Source organism: Orycteropus afer, unplaced genomic scaffold (genome assembly GCF_000298275.1).
Source record: "Orycteropus afer afer isolate SDZICR_OR568_19922 unplaced genomic scaffold, OryAfe1.0 scaffold00089, whole genome shotgun sequence".
Classification (NCBI taxonomy): Eukaryota; Metazoa; Chordata; class Mammalia; order Tubulidentata; family Orycteropodidae; genus Orycteropus; species Orycteropus afer.
In genome coordinates this window covers 5,883,791-5,901,442 of record NW_006921676.1, presented here as the reverse complement: position 1 = coordinate 5,901,442, position 17,652 = coordinate 5,883,791, and the positions used below count along the sequence as shown (strand labels likewise).

General features: G+C 37.8%; 1 protein-coding gene across 1 annotated transcript in view; it reads left to right on the top strand.

The window, feature by feature from the left end:
• Positions 1–17,652, top strand: part of CUL4A (cullin 4A) — an 83,896-nt gene that overhangs the window by 12,906 nt on the left and 53,338 nt on the right. The window contains exon 3 of the mRNA XM_007942384.1: positions 7,598–7,701. Within this exon, the coding sequence (XP_007940575.1) occupies positions 7,598–7,701 (104 nt within the window). The remainder of the gene's footprint in view (positions 1–7,597; positions 7,702–17,652) is intronic.

Genomic DNA, 17,652 nt, shown 5'->3' with positions numbered 1-17,652 from the left:
CTCCTCACCTGTAACCCTGGGGCTGACTGCTCTTCTGTCCGAGTTCCTGGCTTTTATCCCCTTTCTCCTGCTCTTCCGGCCTGCTACTCTGGGCGGGCCTGAGTTGCCTCTCCTCACCTAATCCCTTCGGCTGATTGCTCTTCTCTCTGGCTTCCTGGCTTTTAATCTCCTTTCTCCTGCTCTTCCCGCTTGCTACTTTGGGCATCCCTGAGTTGTCTCTCCTCACCTGTAACCCTGGGGCTACAGCTCTGCTATACACCTGGGAATTCAGATCATACACATAAACTTATACGACCATATTCTGCCAACCCTAAACATGTTCTTGGGTACATTCTTCGCTTCATAGACATACCTAATGATGAAAGTATATCTTGTGTCTATATGTTTTAGTACTACTTACTTGTCAACTTAATAAAACAACAGAAAACTTACAACTGCATGTACTAGAAAGGTTGCAGAAAAAGGCAAAGTCTTGATTTCAGATAAACAAAAATAAATGTATCAGAGAGATCTATAATATCTAAGAAAAGCCACGCCATTTTTCCTGAGGTCTCTAATAATTCCTCTATAAAATCCTTATACCCATTGATAATTTTTAGTCAAGTAGAGAGTGGTACTGGAGTTACGTATTAAATGTCCTGATAAGACTGGTAAAACTAATCAAAGGAAGAGGGGCAGAAAATGGTAGACAAATAGACACATTGTTTGGTGGAACAGTCTGAGATAGTAATAAGTTAATCTGTTCAGTGGGTATGTTGATTGAAAAAAAACGGACAAGACTATATAAACAAAATAAGTCTAATAAAAAATATAATTCAACATATTTCGTCACTGAATAAAATTATCATTTGTATTAGGTGCTTTACTTTTAGCATTTGGAACTGGAAGTCTATTATGCACTCATTACTGGTAAATACAGCCAGTAGATAGACAGTGGTTTTCAACAAAGCTGTCATCTTTAGAAATCTTTGCTATCATGTCTCTTTTCACTCAGATTTGGAGTCCTAATTTAATTTTTACGTTGTTATTTATTCATTTCTTATAGATAGGAAATCGAGGGGGATATAGAGCACTATTAACATCTTTATCCACAGTGGTGAGCTGATTATAATTTAAATATGCCTACCATTTAATAAAGACTCATCACTGACAAGGACTTTGTCATCCCAATTATTTCTTGCATAATGAGGGATTATAACTCTTGAGGGAAATTTGATTAACCCCATACTGCTGCTATCTATGATAATATCACTGTGCTGGCCTTTTAACATGTACTATAAAATGAAAATAGTCTGTATTTAAAATACCAAATGGTTTAGGTTTTTGCATTACTTTATGTCCACACCCAGTGTTTTTTTTGCAACAGCTCAACTCTGTCCTCATACGGAATGGGATTTTGTTCACTTTATTTTTCTGAATTAGTACTTGCTTGCTTTTCTTCTTTGTGATTCTTTTTGACTACTGACAAAAAGGTGAGACAAGCTGCTTCCATAAAAATTTACAGCCTTGGAAATCCTATGGGGCAGTTCTACTCTGTCCTGAAGGGTCACGATGAGTCAGAATCCATTTGATAATTTTTTTGGGTTTTTTTTTTTTTTTTTTTTGCCTTCTTCCTTTGTGACTTTGTATTTTGTGTTTGTTTCCTTTTTCTGTTAATTTCAACTTTAGCCCTAAGGGTCTTTATATGGAGATAATCTTCTACAATTGGTATATACCACAATAATAATTTAATGAGTGTTATATAGTTCTTTTTATCCCACAGTTCACTTTTTCATTGTTTTGGTATTTTATACCTAAAGGGAATTACTACCTTTATCTAGAGGAAGTATTTTGTTTAAGTAGCAATAAATACATACACTCAGAGGTGATGACTTAGTTAACTTGATGCTAATATACTTGTCTGTTTTAATATGCTTATATGTGATAATAGAGACAATAATCTGAAAGATGAGAGCAAATTGTTACGAAAAGTAGAACTTGATGCAGTGGTGTATCAGAATCTACTGATTAAGAAGCAGTAGTAAGGTAATGAGAAACTATGTTGAGGGAGTTACACAGACACATTATGCTTTTCAGTTTGGCTAAGTTTATGCAAAAGTAGAAATATTTTTCCTAATTCAAGTAAAATTCAAATGTTTCTTCTGCTCTGTCTCCAATTATTGGATTAAATTTCTTTTCTCTGGGATGATTTTTTTAAAAAAGTCTTAATGGCCGTGGTACACTAATATTGAGTACCCAGGAAGCACATTATACTCATACTAAAGAGAGAGATAATACATATAGAGAAAATATTTCTAAATATCAGAATTGATTAATTCCACAGATTTCCAAATCTCAGAACTTATTTGTGGGGCAAGTTCCTATGATGTGCTGTTCCTGTAATAGTCAGGTTCCTCTACTATTAAGAAGCTGATAGAGGACTTCTGGTAAGATAGAGGATAGGCAGACAAGTGACACAGACCCTCTTCAACAAAGAAAAGAAAAACCAATTGACAGAGATACAGAAGATAATCCTGGAACCCTGAGCTTTGAAAGGAACTATACAGAAGTGGATTAGGCACCAACTAGTGGAAAAACCTGAACAAAACAGTGAGTACAGAGATGATCGGAGTTGCGGACTATCAGCTACTCTGACAAGACCAACAACCTGAATATTTCCAGGTGGTGTTAGGCCCTGAGAATTGACCTAAAGATCAGTCCTGGTCACCAAGGGCTGCAGGGACAACTGCTCTGGTGGCCTATGACTAGGAAGGGAAACAGCAAGGAGGGATACAACCTGAGCTGTGGACTTTTTACAGCCATTTTGATTGTTTACACGTGGCAGCCATCTTGGATATTTAAAGTGACCGAGGGCACAGCCATTTTGAATCTTTACAAGTGGCAACCATTTTGGATTTTAAAGTGATAGCATTCTTATTTGGATTCCAGGGACCTAAGAACAGGCTCTGTTTGCCAGGGGCAGCAAGGACATATGAGAGGCTGACAAAAGAAAGACAGGTGGTGAGTGTATAAGTGCTGTCAACTAGTGAATAGAGGAGCACAGCACAGTACCCTGCCTGTATAGATAACATACAAACAAAATAAACGAAAATTGTGGGCAAGTCACTCCAACATATAATCACCAATTAAATATAAACACAAAAACGTCACAATGCCTCGGAGACAACAGAGCATCACAATCCACACAAAAAAGCAAGAGAAAGCAGAAGAAACAAGGAACCAGGATACAGACCCAAAACACATCCCTGAGAAGATGCAGCATTGGAACTCCCTGATAAAGAATTCAAAAGAATTATATTTAGGTATCTTCAAAGGACTGAGAGACAGACCAAGGAAAACACAGCCAAAGCCCTAGAAGGATTTTGGAAGAAAATACAAGAACAAAATAACAAATGAAATATTAGAAATGATTTTAAATCTACAGATAGAATTCCAGAAGATTAATACTAAATTGTCAAAAATAGATAACACATTGAGAGGGCAAATGAGTAGAATTGATGCAATGGAAGATAGAATTAATGAGATTGAAGGCAAATACCTGAATACTTCTTTGGAAAGGGGTCAGTCAGAAAAAAAGATCAAAACAAAGTGAAGAAAGCTTAAGGTTCATATGGGATATCATCAAAAGGAATAACTTATGTGTCATTGGAATTCCAGAACAGGAAGAGAAAAATGAAACCACTGAGAAAATTGTCCATGATTTGTTGGAGGAGAACTTCCTTGATATGATGAAAGATGAGAATTTATCCATTTAGGAAGTCCAGTGAACCCCAAACAGGATAGACCACAAAGAAAAACAATAAGACATATCATCATCAAACTCACCAATACCAAAGACAAAGAAAGAATCATGAGAGCAGCACGGGAAAAACGAAAAGTTACTTACAAGGGGCAACCAATAGACTAAGCTCAGAGTTCTCAACAGAAACCATGCAGGCGAGAAGACAGTGGGATGGTATATATAAAACACTGAAGGAGAAAAATTTCCAAACAAGAATTATGTACCCAGTAAAACTGTCCTTCAAATATGATGGTGAAATTAGAACATTTTCAGATAAGCAGCAATTAAGGGAATTTGTTAAAACCAGACCAACCTTACAAGAGATGCTAAAGGGAGCCCTTTCGACAGAGAAGCAACAACAGCCAACAACTGACCATTAACACACATGGTGATATAACCCAGAAACCAACCCAGCTATGGAAGTGTCCAAAGTAGATAAGCCTACAAGATTGTAAATAGGGAACAAGAGACACCAACCGACAAATGAGGACTACAAACCAAAAATCTGTGTCATTACAGAACTTGTAGATGGTAGGGAAGTCAAGACAACTACAAGATAGAACAGCCTGTTCTACACTTGGGAAGAAAACTATAAATCACAGGGTAACCTCAAAGAAAAATGATAAACCTTCACATCAAAATAAAAAAAGAGGACCAGCATAAATATTCAGCAAATACTAAAACAGTAGCAATGAAGGAAGTGATAACATGATTCACAAACAAAACGAGCTCAGCATAGAAAATTATATGGAACAAAGAAATGGACACAAAGAAAAAGCACATGGCAAAAATGACAGCAACAAATTCCTATTTGCTGATAATTCCATATCTGGCAAGGGACTTACCTCTAAGATTGATGGAAAACTCCAATGCTAGAGATAGTGAGCTTCTCCATCATCTCTTTCCACAGATGTGGTTGATGTGATTCCTGTGTATTCCATCTGGCAAGGTCCACATGTACAGAGCCCATTTATGTTGTTGAGAAAGGGAATAAGTCATTGGTCTTGCAAAATTCTATCATATAATCCCCAGTGTCATTTCTATCACAAAGGCCATATTTTCCAACTACTGGTGAAGCATACTTCCAGCTTTTGCATTCCAATCATCAATAATAATCAACATATCTGGATCACATGTTTCATCAATTTCAGGCTGCAGAAGTTGGTAAAAATCTTCAATTTTTTTCATCATTGGCTTCAGTGGTTGGTGCATAAATTTGAGAAACTCTGTAGAGCCAACTTGACGGCACCTAACAAAAACAAGATAGAGTTTTAGACACATATACTTACTTTAATTTTTGCTAAAGAAAGTTTATTATCTTCACGTATATAAAAGAAAAAAACTTACCTTGTAATAGTTATGCTTGTGTAGCTCACTGATTAGCTACTGGAGCTAAAAGCTTTGTTGTGAAGTTATCCTGGACTTGTTAGAAGAGAACATGATGGTGTATCTTTGACTAAACTATAAAGAGATTAATACAAAAAATGCTGGAATTGAAGCATTAAAGAAAAGAATCGAAGGGTATAAATACAAAATGTTGATAGGAATCTTATTTTGATGGTGAGAAGATAAAATAGAAGGGGAAAACATGTTTCTGTTATTAGGTTAATAATGAACTTACTAGAAAACAGTTTACATTTTTGTGGTTATCATCATTCCGTTCTCTTTTGATCTTTGTAAAAAGGCCTGCTTGTGTTTTATGTGGTAGTAATCATGTCATTTTTAATTTCGGTTAATATAATACATAGTAATTTCCCTAATACTAAGTATTTGGATTATTTCTCTTTTATCTTGAAATTTTGAGTACTGCTACAATGTATATCTTTATAAAAATTACCTTTTTTTCAAGGAGGAGCTTTGATGGCTTAGTGGGTAAGGCATTTGGCTGCTAACCAGAAGGTCAGCAGTTCAAACCTACTAGCTGCTCAATGGGAGGAAGATGAGGTAGTCTACCTCCATAAAGATTTACAGGGTTGGAAACCCTGTGGGGGTTGCTATGAGTTGGAATCTACTCAGTGGCAGTGGGTTGAGTTTTTTCCCAGGGGAATATAATTATTGAGTCAAATTCTGACTATTTAAAGTGTTTCCATTCTGTATACCCCCACCTTTTTTAAAAATGATTCACAACTAGTTAGTAGAAAAACCACAATTCTGTTTACAATGTTTAGTATTTGGATTGAATGAGATGCTGGTTTTATACATGATATTTGAAAGGAAATTTTATAACTAGTAAGAATATACACATTTCTTTTATGGGATGAAGATATTTCAAGAAAAAATGTTGTGCCTCAAAAACTTGTTTATTCGTTAGTTTAAGACAAAGCTTTAAGCAAATTACACATCTAGCCTGCAGGAAAAAATAAGCAAGAAATAATAAAACCTGGCCTATGTTGTTTGGGTATTCAGCTTTGTTTTTTTCCCTTCATTTCATTATTATACTTTAAGAGTTAAGTGAACAGAAAGTGAACTGTTGCTCTTCCACTTCTTTGGAGAGTGGGCACTGAGAGAGAAGACACTCTTTATTTTAAAGTAGTGTTTTATGCTCTGATTTTATAATGTAATCATCAGGAAAAACTTAAAAATACACACAGACCCACACTCCCACTGTCCTCAAGTCAATTCTGATTCATAGCCACTCTATAGGACAGAGTAGAACTGTCCTATAGGGTTTTCAAGGCTGTAAATCTTTACAGAAATAGACTGCCACTTCTTTCTCCTGTAGAGTGGCTGGTGGATTTGAACCACCAACTTTGGGGTTGACACTTTAACCACTGAGCCACCACAGCTTTATCAGTCAGGCACTGCCGTTGAGTCAGATCCTACTTACAGTGACGCCTCCTTGGGTTTCCGAGGCAGTATCACTACGGAAGTAGATTGCCCAGCCTTCCTTCTGAGGAGTGGCTGGTGGGTTTGAACTGCTGACTTTCTGGTTAGCCATCAGATGTCTTAGGCACTATGCCACCAGAGCTCCTAGGGCTCACTAGACACACACATATACGTATACTCATTCTCCTGACCCCCAAATTCAGACTTAAAAAATCATAAAATGCAGAAATAAAGGCCCTCTCATGGCATAGTGCCTAGGGCATTTGACTTCTAACCAGAAGGTTGCCGGTTCAAACCACCAGCCACTCTGCAAAAGGAAGACTGGGCAATCTATCTTTGTAAAGATTTACTGCCTTGGAAACCCAAGGAGGAGTCGCTATGAGTTGGAATTGACTCGATGGCAGTGAGTTTGGTTTTTTTGGTTATCCAGAAATAAGACCATGGAACTAAATGTTCTAAAGATCTTACTTGTGATTGTGATGTGCAGCCAGGCTTAGAAGCTATTCCAAACCAAACCTACTCCCATTGAGTTGATTCCGACTCATAGCAACTCCCATCGGGTTTCTGAGGCAGTAAATCTTTATGGAAGCAGATAGCCCCATTTTCCTTCCATGGAGTGGCTGGTGGGTTTGAACCACCAACCTTCTGGTTAACAGTCATATGCCTTAGACACTGTGCCAATACTTTGAGATGCTTAAAAATGGTGCAAGTACATTGCATAACACAGTAGGTATTGTAGATAGGCAGTTGAATCTGTGTCTCTGTATTATGTTATATACCTTTTTAACCAAACTATTACTGGATTCCAGTGTTGAGCAGTAATTGCTGTAATCTGGAACAGAATAAACAATTTATTTTTAATTGAGATAAGTACTGTTTTGGGGGTTTTGCCTTTCTATTATAACTATATAAATTTTTTTTGTTTCTTTTTTTTAAAAGAACTAATTTGTTATTCATACTGAATAATGAATTTATTCCTTTTATTTTTAGGCTGTTGAAAATCTCTGTTCTCACAAAGTTTCCCCAACACTCTACAAACAGCTACGTCAGGTTTGTGAAGATCATGTTCAAGCACAAATTCTTCAGTTTAGAGAATATCCTTTTTTGGCTCATAAAGTTTCTAATTACCTGAACCTTTTGAAACCAAATATTTGCAGGTAAAGAACTAATGAATATCCTTAATATTAAAACAACAGCTTTTTAAAATGGCCCTTTATTACTAAAATAAAAAGTTTGTTTCATATGACTTAATATAATAGATTTGTACATGAAGTTTTTTCCATTTGAGTTACTTTGCTGATCTGAAACAGTGTCCATTTAGTAGTTCAGGTTGAAGTATTCAGAATGATTTCTGAAATATGTCTTAAAGTTTAGTTTTCTATAATGTATAACAAATTACCACAAACTTACTACCACAAACTTACAGGCTTACAACATCATACTTTTATTATCTCTCAGCTGGGTTCTTTGCTCATGGTCTCACAGGCTGAAATCAGAGTGTCAGCAGGGCTTTGATCACATCTGAAGCTTAGGATTCCCTTCCAAGCTCATTCAGTTTGTTGGCAGAATTTAGTTCCTTGTTATTGTAGGTCTAGGTCTCTGTTTTCATTCTGGCTGTAGATTGGGGTCATTCCCAGCTGCCCTTAGGTCCTTGCCATTTGGCTACTTCCTCTCACAAGGAAACTGTTTGCTTTCTTCTGGGATAGCAGGAGAATCTTCCTGCCTGGTCTGCTAAGACAGTCTTACATAATGTAACCTAATTAAGAGAGTAATTAATCCATCCTGTTCAGTCCAGTAATTACACAAGGCATGTACACAAGGGGGCAGGGATCTTGTTGTGGGCCATCTTAGAAGTTTGCCATCCTGCTATCTATGACTCAGATGTCTACTAGGGAAGCCCTAAGCTCTTCAGCATCCAGTACAAAATCCTTTATTGTCTAGCCTCAATCTAGTTCCTTAGCAGCCTCCATTACTGTAGCCACACACATCTCATTGTGTAGGGATTATAAAATGGGTTGTATAATTGCAGAAAATCTGCTTATAACTGAACTTTTCTGGGCCTCAGTAGCTTCATTTGTAAAATTAAGTGGTTGGAACCTGCTCATTTCTCAGTTCTCTTCCAGCTCAAGGAGTGCTATCAACGCTTGCCCATCTCTCACTTTGAGAAACCATTGCATTCTAAAGTCATTGAAATGAAATCTCAGAACTGTCACAGCAGTTCATATTTCCTAGCATTGAGGTTCTTCATTATTTGCATGAAAATGAATTTCAGGTGGTCTGGAGTGAGATTACTCAATTTAAGACAACATTTGCAGTTTTCTTTGTAAATGAGTGCCTGAAGTCAATTCTAGTTCTGTTGTATTGGCACCAGTAAATATACCTCTACAATATCTTCTGCTGAAACTGTGCTAAAGATTACAAGGCTATTCAAGATAGCAGTGACCACACTCAACAGTTTTGGAAACTGGTATATGTGTAGTATACCTAACCAGTATACTCTGAAGATACACAGAAGCTGTGGCTCATAATCTCAGTAAACAGCACAGTAATCCCCTGGGAAAGAAAACCAAAAACCAAACCAAACCCATTGCCAGTTTCGACTTATGGCAACCCTATAGAACAGAGTAGAACTTCTCCATAGGATTTCCAAGGCTGTAATCTTTAAGGAAGCAGACTGCCTCATTTTTCTCCCATCTAGCAGCTAATGGGTTCAAACCAGTGATCTTTCAGTTGGTAGCCAAGTGCTTACCACCAAAGGCCCTTGCCTGGGAAAGAAGTAGGTAACAGTTCCAGGAATCCATGACCATGATGTTAATTATCTTAAAAGTAGTCTCACTTTTATGAGAGCCAGGATAAGAATAGATATAGGTATGCTGATGTTCATCACAGCACTATCACAATAGCAAAAGGATGGAAACAGCCTAGGTGCCCATCAACAGAAGAATGGATAAGCAACCTATGGTACATACACACAATGGAATACTATACAACACTAAAGAATAATGTAGACTCTACAAAACACCGCGTAACATGGATGAACTTGGAAGACATTATGCTGAGTGAAATAAGTCAAATCACAGAAGGACATATATTAGTTCATTATTGTAAAAAGTCAAGGAAAGATTTATATATGGAAGGTAACTTTGTTTGTTGGTTACCAGGGGTGGGAGGGGAGAGAACACTGCAAAAATAAATAAATATTTTCACACACACACAAAAGGTAGTCTCACTTTCAGTCTCATAGGAAGTTATCAACAGATTCCCAAGCCTTCTGTCTGAAAAGGAGGAACACTTAAGAGTGAACTGTTATTATTTGATGCTAATCTAGTTTTCCCAATTTACTTGAAAACTAGGGATGTACTTTTTGATTCCCTAATCAAGTTATTCTCCTGCCAGTTTATCCTACTCTGTAGATTGTACAATTTACTCATTAAAAAGTACATTTGGAAAGTACTTATTTGCTATCCACTTCACTAGCACTAGTACATGAAAACAGAAGAAAAAAAATTATGGGGACGTACATGATTTCTACACTACCCTCCAAGTTCTCATAGTTCTGTGATGGAAATTATCTGGATGCTGTGCAGAAACCAAGATTATAAAGGTTTCTATTTGTTTAATAAAAAAAAAAAATCTGGATGATGCAAATGGTTAATTGCTCGACTACTGGCTGAAAAGTTAGTAGTTTAAACCCATCTATGGGCACCTTGGAACACAGGCTGGACAATCTGCTTCCAAAAGGTCACAGCCTTGAAAACCCTATGAAGCAGTTCTACTCTGTACACATGGGGTTTCCATGAGTTGGAATCAACTGAATAGCAACTAACAACAACAACCATATTAAATTTTTTTTTTTTTTTAGTTGCAAGGCATCTTTAGTTAAATATTAAAGGACAAGAATTATAGTATATAAAGCATTTGGGACAAAGTTTTACAGAGGAAGTGACATTTTAATTACATCTTGAAGGATGGGTAGGAAATAACCAGATAAAGAGGGTGAATGAGGATTTTTTGGGTATCAGAAACTGAATATGAAAGAGGTTTTCCTAAAAACATACGAGTGGTTTGGCAGGACAGACACTTGCAAGGATTATTGAAATGTGAAATTGTAATGTTAAGTTGCAGCTTGAATTTTTAAATCTTTGTATACATTATTAATTATAGGACAGAAGCCTGAAAGGCAAGGAGCCCTGGTAGTGCAGTGGTTAACCTTGTGGCTCCTAAACAAAAAAGTTTGTGGGTTGAACTACCGGCTGCTCTGTGGGAGAAAGATGTGGTATAGTCTGCTTTCATAAAGATATCCCACTAAAAACACTCACTGCCATTGAGTCAATTACAACTCATAACAACTGTATAGGACAGCAGAACTGCTCCATAGGGTTTCCCAGGCTGTAAATCTTTACAGGAGCAGATTGCCTCATCTTTTTCCCACAGAGCAGCTGGTGGAGTCAAACTGCCAACCTTTAGGATAGCAGCTGAATGAATGCCTTAACCACTGCACCACTGTAAAGATTACAGCCTTGGAAACCATATAGAGCAGTTCTACTCTGTTCTGTAGGGTGGCTATGAGACAGAATCGACTCAACAGCAACAGGTTTTAAAACACTATTGAGGAATTGCACCTAAATCATATGATCTTCTGAGAGTTCTTACCACTTTTTTAAGCACGAAGCTAATATAATTAGATTTGTATTTTAGGAAGGTAACTTTGACAGAATGGTCAGATAAAATAGACCAAAGTTATCACAGCATTTTTTAAAGACAGCATATATTTTTTAAGTATCTACAGTGTGCCAGGTATAATGTTGTTATGTGCCGTCGAGTCAGACCTGACTCATAGCGACCCCTCCTTGGGTTTCCAAGGCAGTATCACTACGGAAGTAGATTGCCCCATCCTTCCGATGAGTGGCTGGTGGGTTTGAACTGCCAGCCTTCTGGTTAGCAGTCAAGTGTCTCAGGTACTATGCTACCAGAGCTCCCAGGTATAATGTTAGGCCCTGAGAAAAATAAATATGAATAAAATGGGATTCTAGCTTTTTCAACCTTAAAGGCTTATAGGTTGGCAGAAACATAAACATTTATGAAATAATATAGTTAGGGTTTTGGAAGATTAAAAGCTACTGTGACGTAAAGAAAGAGCAGCCAGTTCTGTCTGGGCAAGTGAGAGCATTCCACTGAAGAGATGATCTTGCAGGGATGAATTAAGAGTTAGTCGACTAAGTGGCATAGGAGACAAAGGTATTCCAGACAAAGGGATAGCATGTGAAAAGTCATGATAATGAGACAGGAAAAATTATTAAGCAGAAAAGTAAGATATATTATTGGGAATAGGGAGGTTTGCCACTGATAGGGGACCTCTAACATGGGAAAACTAAAAAACATTTGGTGCTGAATTATGAAGGGGCCTTTGTTAAACTAAGGATTTTATCTGACAGTAGAGAATCAGCTGAGGTTTTTAGGCAGGAGAATGGCATGGGTTTTGTTTTATAAAATGATAGCATTGCCTTTTTTTTTTAAATATGTAATGCATACAGTATGTGGGCTACAGTGGGTAATTAACTAGACAGTGAGGCCAGTTAGGAAACCACTGAATTGGAATAATATCCTAAAGACGTGATGAAGGAGCTCTGGTAATACAGTGCCTAAGGCATCTGACTGCTGACCAGAAGGTTAGTAGTTCAAACCCACCAGCCACTCCACTGAAGCAAGACTGGGCAATCTACTTCTGTAAAGGTTTATCACCTTGGAAATCAATGGGGGTCACTATGAGTCAGAATCAATTTGACAGAAGTGGGTTTGGTTTGGTTTGGAAAGATATGATGAGGTGGAACTAAGGCAGTAGCAAGGAAGATAGAAAAGATGGCAAGTTTAAAACCAAAGTTTAGAGATGATTTGATTGTGGTGTATGTTGAGGAAAGAGGATTAGAGCGTAGAGGTGGGGCAAATGGTTATGCTCAATAGCCAAATGAGGAAAGTGGGAAAAAAGGATTAGGGACAGAGGAAGAGGAAATTACTTTGTATTTAGACAGATTGAGTTGGAAGAAGATGAGGAAATGTCTTTTATGCAGTTAGAACTCAGATCAGATGGTTGTAGACATGGATGTGATTGCCCAGGAGAAATGGGTAGAGCGATAAGAGAAGATGGCGGAGGATAGAATACTGGTGACTTCAGTGTGTTAGGGGTAGGAAAAAAAAGAGAACAAGTGTTAGAAGGAGAACCAACAGAGTAATGGTGTGGAAATTCAGGGATAAGAGCTTAAAGAAAGAAGTTTGAGGTGGCATTTGGGTTTGTAAAGAAAGTATAATGGACCTGAGAGGATCAGATGGGGGTTAGTGAACAGAAGTATGCTCTAGACCAAGGATTGATTCAGCTGATGCTAATCTTGCACAGACACCAGTGATAACAAAATACTTGCAATCCTTACAGAAATAATAGAAGACAGACACAGAGTAATCTCTCACAGACACCCAGACACTATGGGAGAGAAAGCCAATAGTTCTGCTGTCTAGGACCATAGTACTGGGGGACACCAGACTCAACTGGCACAACAAAATACATAAAAGCCTTATTCCGCATCCTACATTGGTGAGTAGCAACTGGGGTCTTAAAAGCTTTCAAGTGGCCATCTAAGATGCAGTAGCTAATGGTCTCCTAGCGTTGGAAGTGAAGAAGAGTGCAAAAAAACAAAGGCATTTGGAAGCAATCAGCCATAGGACACGATGGCCCTTGAGACCAGAAGAATTAGATGGTGCCTGGCTACCAATGCCAGCCACTCAGGAAAGGATCAATTTTGGAGATCCTAGATAGAGTGAGAGGAAAAATGTGGAACAAAATCCAAAAACTCAGTAATGACCAGAATTACTAGTCAGATGGAGTCTGATGAGACCCCCAATACTATAGCCCTGGAATACATTCTGTGCCTGGAATAAAACTCACTCCAAGGGGCTGGCTCTCAGCCCAGTAGTTATCAAGATGTACACTCAGACCACTCAACCCAGGATGATGCACCCACATATCCTATGGTAATACATCCTTCAGAGCAGTAGACCACGGGGCACCAGAGGGCCAGCATTCACACTGAGAAAATGCAGAACAAACAGGAGTGCATAACTGAAGGGCACAGGGGGAGGGTTAATGGGCAGGGAGGGGAAGAGACTGGGTTAAGGTTGGGCATGGTAAATGGGGAGTGAAACTAAATGTACATGTAACGTTGAATGTAAACAAACTCTTAAATAAAGTATAATAATGGAATGAGAATACTGGGGAAATGACAGATTACAAAAGCATTTGAGCTACATTCATACATTCATTCAATATATATTAAAGAATGTTTGTGCCAGACTTTGTGCTATATACCAGGGATATAAGATGAATGATGTAATTCCTACCCTAAAGGAGCTCATTTTTGCTAATGAAGAGAGTTGTAATTTAGCGCAGTCTTATAATTGGCAGTGTTAACGCTATTGGAGATACCCAATCACTCACTTGGCAAAGGACATTCCAAGCTAAGTACATTTAGATTTCTTTTGCCTCTGAGATATTCTATACTCCTATAACTGTACTTTCTAAGATTCAAGGAATGCTATCGACTATATTTTGATAGTATCCTGATGTTGAAACCAATGATGAAGAACTGAAGAAGGCTTCAGGAATCTCTCTGTAGATTAAACTGATCAAGTATCCAAGTAGAAAAAGGGCTTATGTGAAATTGAGTGTCTACTTTTACCTTCTTAGGTTACCATATTTGTTCACATGTTCCTTTATTTGATAAATTCTGTGTTTGTCTACCCTTTTCAGAATAAATTATTTGCTATTGATCCTTCACATGCACACACGTACACACCTCATCCAGAAGTAGCCACTGCTGAATTGGTCATCACATATTGGAGAAATAAATGCATGCTGTATAACTAGATTGGGTGGTATGGTGTGTTTTTCTAAAATATCAGACCGAACTCTTCAGAATCTAAATCTTTAAATAATAAGCAAAACTTAGTCATTCTTCACAGATTCAGTGTTGTGATGTTGAAGGCTTAATTAGCCACAGAAATGCTAGGTGGTGGTAAGACACCAATTATATAATCATAATAAAAAGCAGTCTACAGAATGAAATCATACATAAGTAAACAAAGAAGCTCTTGTGATTATCATGGAAATCATGAAGTTCCCTATTTACTTTTGTAAGCACATCTTTATAATTTATAATGATGACAGTGGGTTTCAAGCTTCTTTATAAAGACCCTATATATCGTTAATCATGTGACCAAATGTGCAATTAACATTTATGGAGCACTTGCCAGGCAGTAGGTAACTTATTTACTTCTCACAAGACTTTTGAGTTGTGGTGGTGTTCGCTGCTGTCAAGTTCATCTCTGACTCACGGCAGTCCCTGTGTCCAATGAAATGAAATGCTGCCTGGTCCTGCATCATTTCCCATGATCAGTTACTGATCAGACCGTTGTAACACATAGGGCTTTTATTGGCTCATTTTTCTGAAGTGGATTATCAGGTTTTTTTCCCTAGTTTGTCTTAGTCTGGAAGCTGTGCAGAAACTTGTTGACATTATAGCAACACTGAAGTCCCCATTGACAGACAGGTGCTAGCTGTGCATAAGGTGCACTGGCCAGGAATTGAATCCAAGTCTCTCACATAGAAAGCAAAAATTCTGCTACTGAACTGCCAGTGTCCCCATTCTAAGTTGTAGCTACCTTTATTAGCTGCATTTTCTAGATGAAGAAACTAAGGCCCAAGGCAAAACAACTAGTAAATTGCCCTGTGTTAGTGCTAGTTCAGAGGTGAACAAAGTGGGTATAGTTTCTTCTGCCTTCATGGGTTTTTTAGACTAGAGTCAGAACTTTTGAATTACTGTTGTGTCATCTCAAGATTAACCTAGATTATGTCCATCCAGGCTTAAACATTAGCTGTAGCCTTGTCTAAATCTCCTCTTGATTATTTTTTGTTTGTTTGTTTGTTTGTTTTTAACTGTGATTTGGGTGAAAGTTTACAGAGCAAATTCATTTCCCGTTCAACAGTTCATACACATTTTGTTTTATGACTTTGATTGCAATCTCCACAATGTAACAGCTATCTTCCCATTTCTTCCCAGTTGTTACCTTTTCCTTGTGTCTTTCTTTCCTGTGTATTCATGCCTCTGAACTATCTCCCTGTGCAAATCCTGCCCTTCTTATCTCCCATGATTGATTATTCTAAGGAATATACCTGTTGTTGTTACGTGCCATCGAGTCAGACCTAACACATAGCAACCCCTCCTTGGGTTTCTGAGGTGGTATCACTATAGAAATAGATTGCTCAACCTTCTTTCCAAGGAGTGGCTGTTGGGTTTGAACTGCCAGCCTTCTGGTTCACAATCAAGTGCCTTAGGCACTATACTACCAGAGCTCCTGGGAATATACCTACCTGGTGTAAATGTTCATCTTATACATCTTTCTTTCTGTTTGCGTGAAAGCCATGGGAGTGAGTTCAGTTCCAGGCCCAAAAGGTGATTAGGGGCCATAGTCTCAGGTTTCACCAGTCTATGTTAGAGCAGTAAGCCTGGCATTTTTTATGACCTTGAAATTTGTTCCACATTTTTCTCCCAGGATCTCCTATTTTGATTCCTTTCTGAGTGGTTGGGAGTGGTAGTCAGCCACCATCTAGTTCTTTTGGTCTCAGGGGCATGTAAGCTGAGGTTCGCATGGTCCACTAGTCCCTTGAACTATTTACTTCCATGTATCTTTGATTTTCTTCACTTTTCTTCACTCTAGATGAGTAGAAACCAGTTGTTGCATCCTAAATGGCTGTTTGCAAGCTTTTAAGATCCTAGTCACTACTCACCAAAGTAGATTGTTCAACTGTTTTTGTGTAGTATGTTACACCAGTTGAGTTTGATGCCTCTTAACTGATTTTTGTTTTGCCAGATTGTTCATGCAAGGTTCCTTAATACAGTTTGCCATTAGTTTTTCTAGAATAATTTGTTAACCATCAAAATGTTAGGTCTTTCCTATGACTATCTGTTATGCAATTGGCAGTGCTTCCTGAGGCTGCGCCAAAGACTCAGAAATAGTGTTTTCCAGGACAATTGTGGTTATGGTTGTCTCCACTTATTAGTATGATGTTGTTAGGTTCCATCAAGTCATTTTTTTACTCATAACGACCCCATGTGACAGAATATCTGCCTCATAGGGTTTTCTGGGCTTTAATCTTTATGGATACAGTTTGCCAGGTCTTTCTTCAGTGGAACCACTGGGTAGGTTCAAACCACTAACGTCTCAGCAGCCAGCCATTTAACCATTGTACCACCCAGATAGGATACAGATATCCTCTTTGTTCCCTTAACTATTCTCTTATGTTTCTTTTGTTCCCTTCTTAAAGTCCTATCTGGTTTCTGTCCTATTATTATCCATGTCCTCTTTGCCAACTGAAGACTCCAACACTTGTCTAATTTATACACATTAGTACTCTGGACTCTGATGTATTTTTTTTCCTCTCTTCTGTATACCAAGAATTTCATATGTAATGTCACACAGCCCTGAGGTGCAGTGGTATTCTTCTACACATGAAGAAACTAAGGCCTAAGGAAGTTAACTAACTTGTCCCATGTCATTTAGCTAATAAGTGGTAGAGCCAGGATTTAAACCTAGATAATCACTGTTCTTTCCAGTTCAGCAAAGTATTTTGTCCATCTGCAAAAAGGTTGGAAAGATTACATGAGAATAAATGTGAAAAGTACTTGTAAATCATAAAGCAGTTTATGGAAGTCGATTATTCAGCTTTTCATAAACTTGTTAAGATAGTGCTCACTTACTTTAGGAGTCCATAGTCTAGCTGCTTTTTTCCTATAAATCACATTTTGAGCCTTTCTTTAAATATGTAGTCAAAGAGTCAAGCTTAGAGTGTCCATAATTTGGTATGTAAATGAGATTGCATCTTAGTTTTGTAAGACATCAGCTTCATCTGGGCTACAGGATAAACATCAGCCATTTTTCTCTATAACCTAGCCCTTTCCTGTTGCCAGTCTTCCCTCTGCTACTAATAGTCAGTCTGC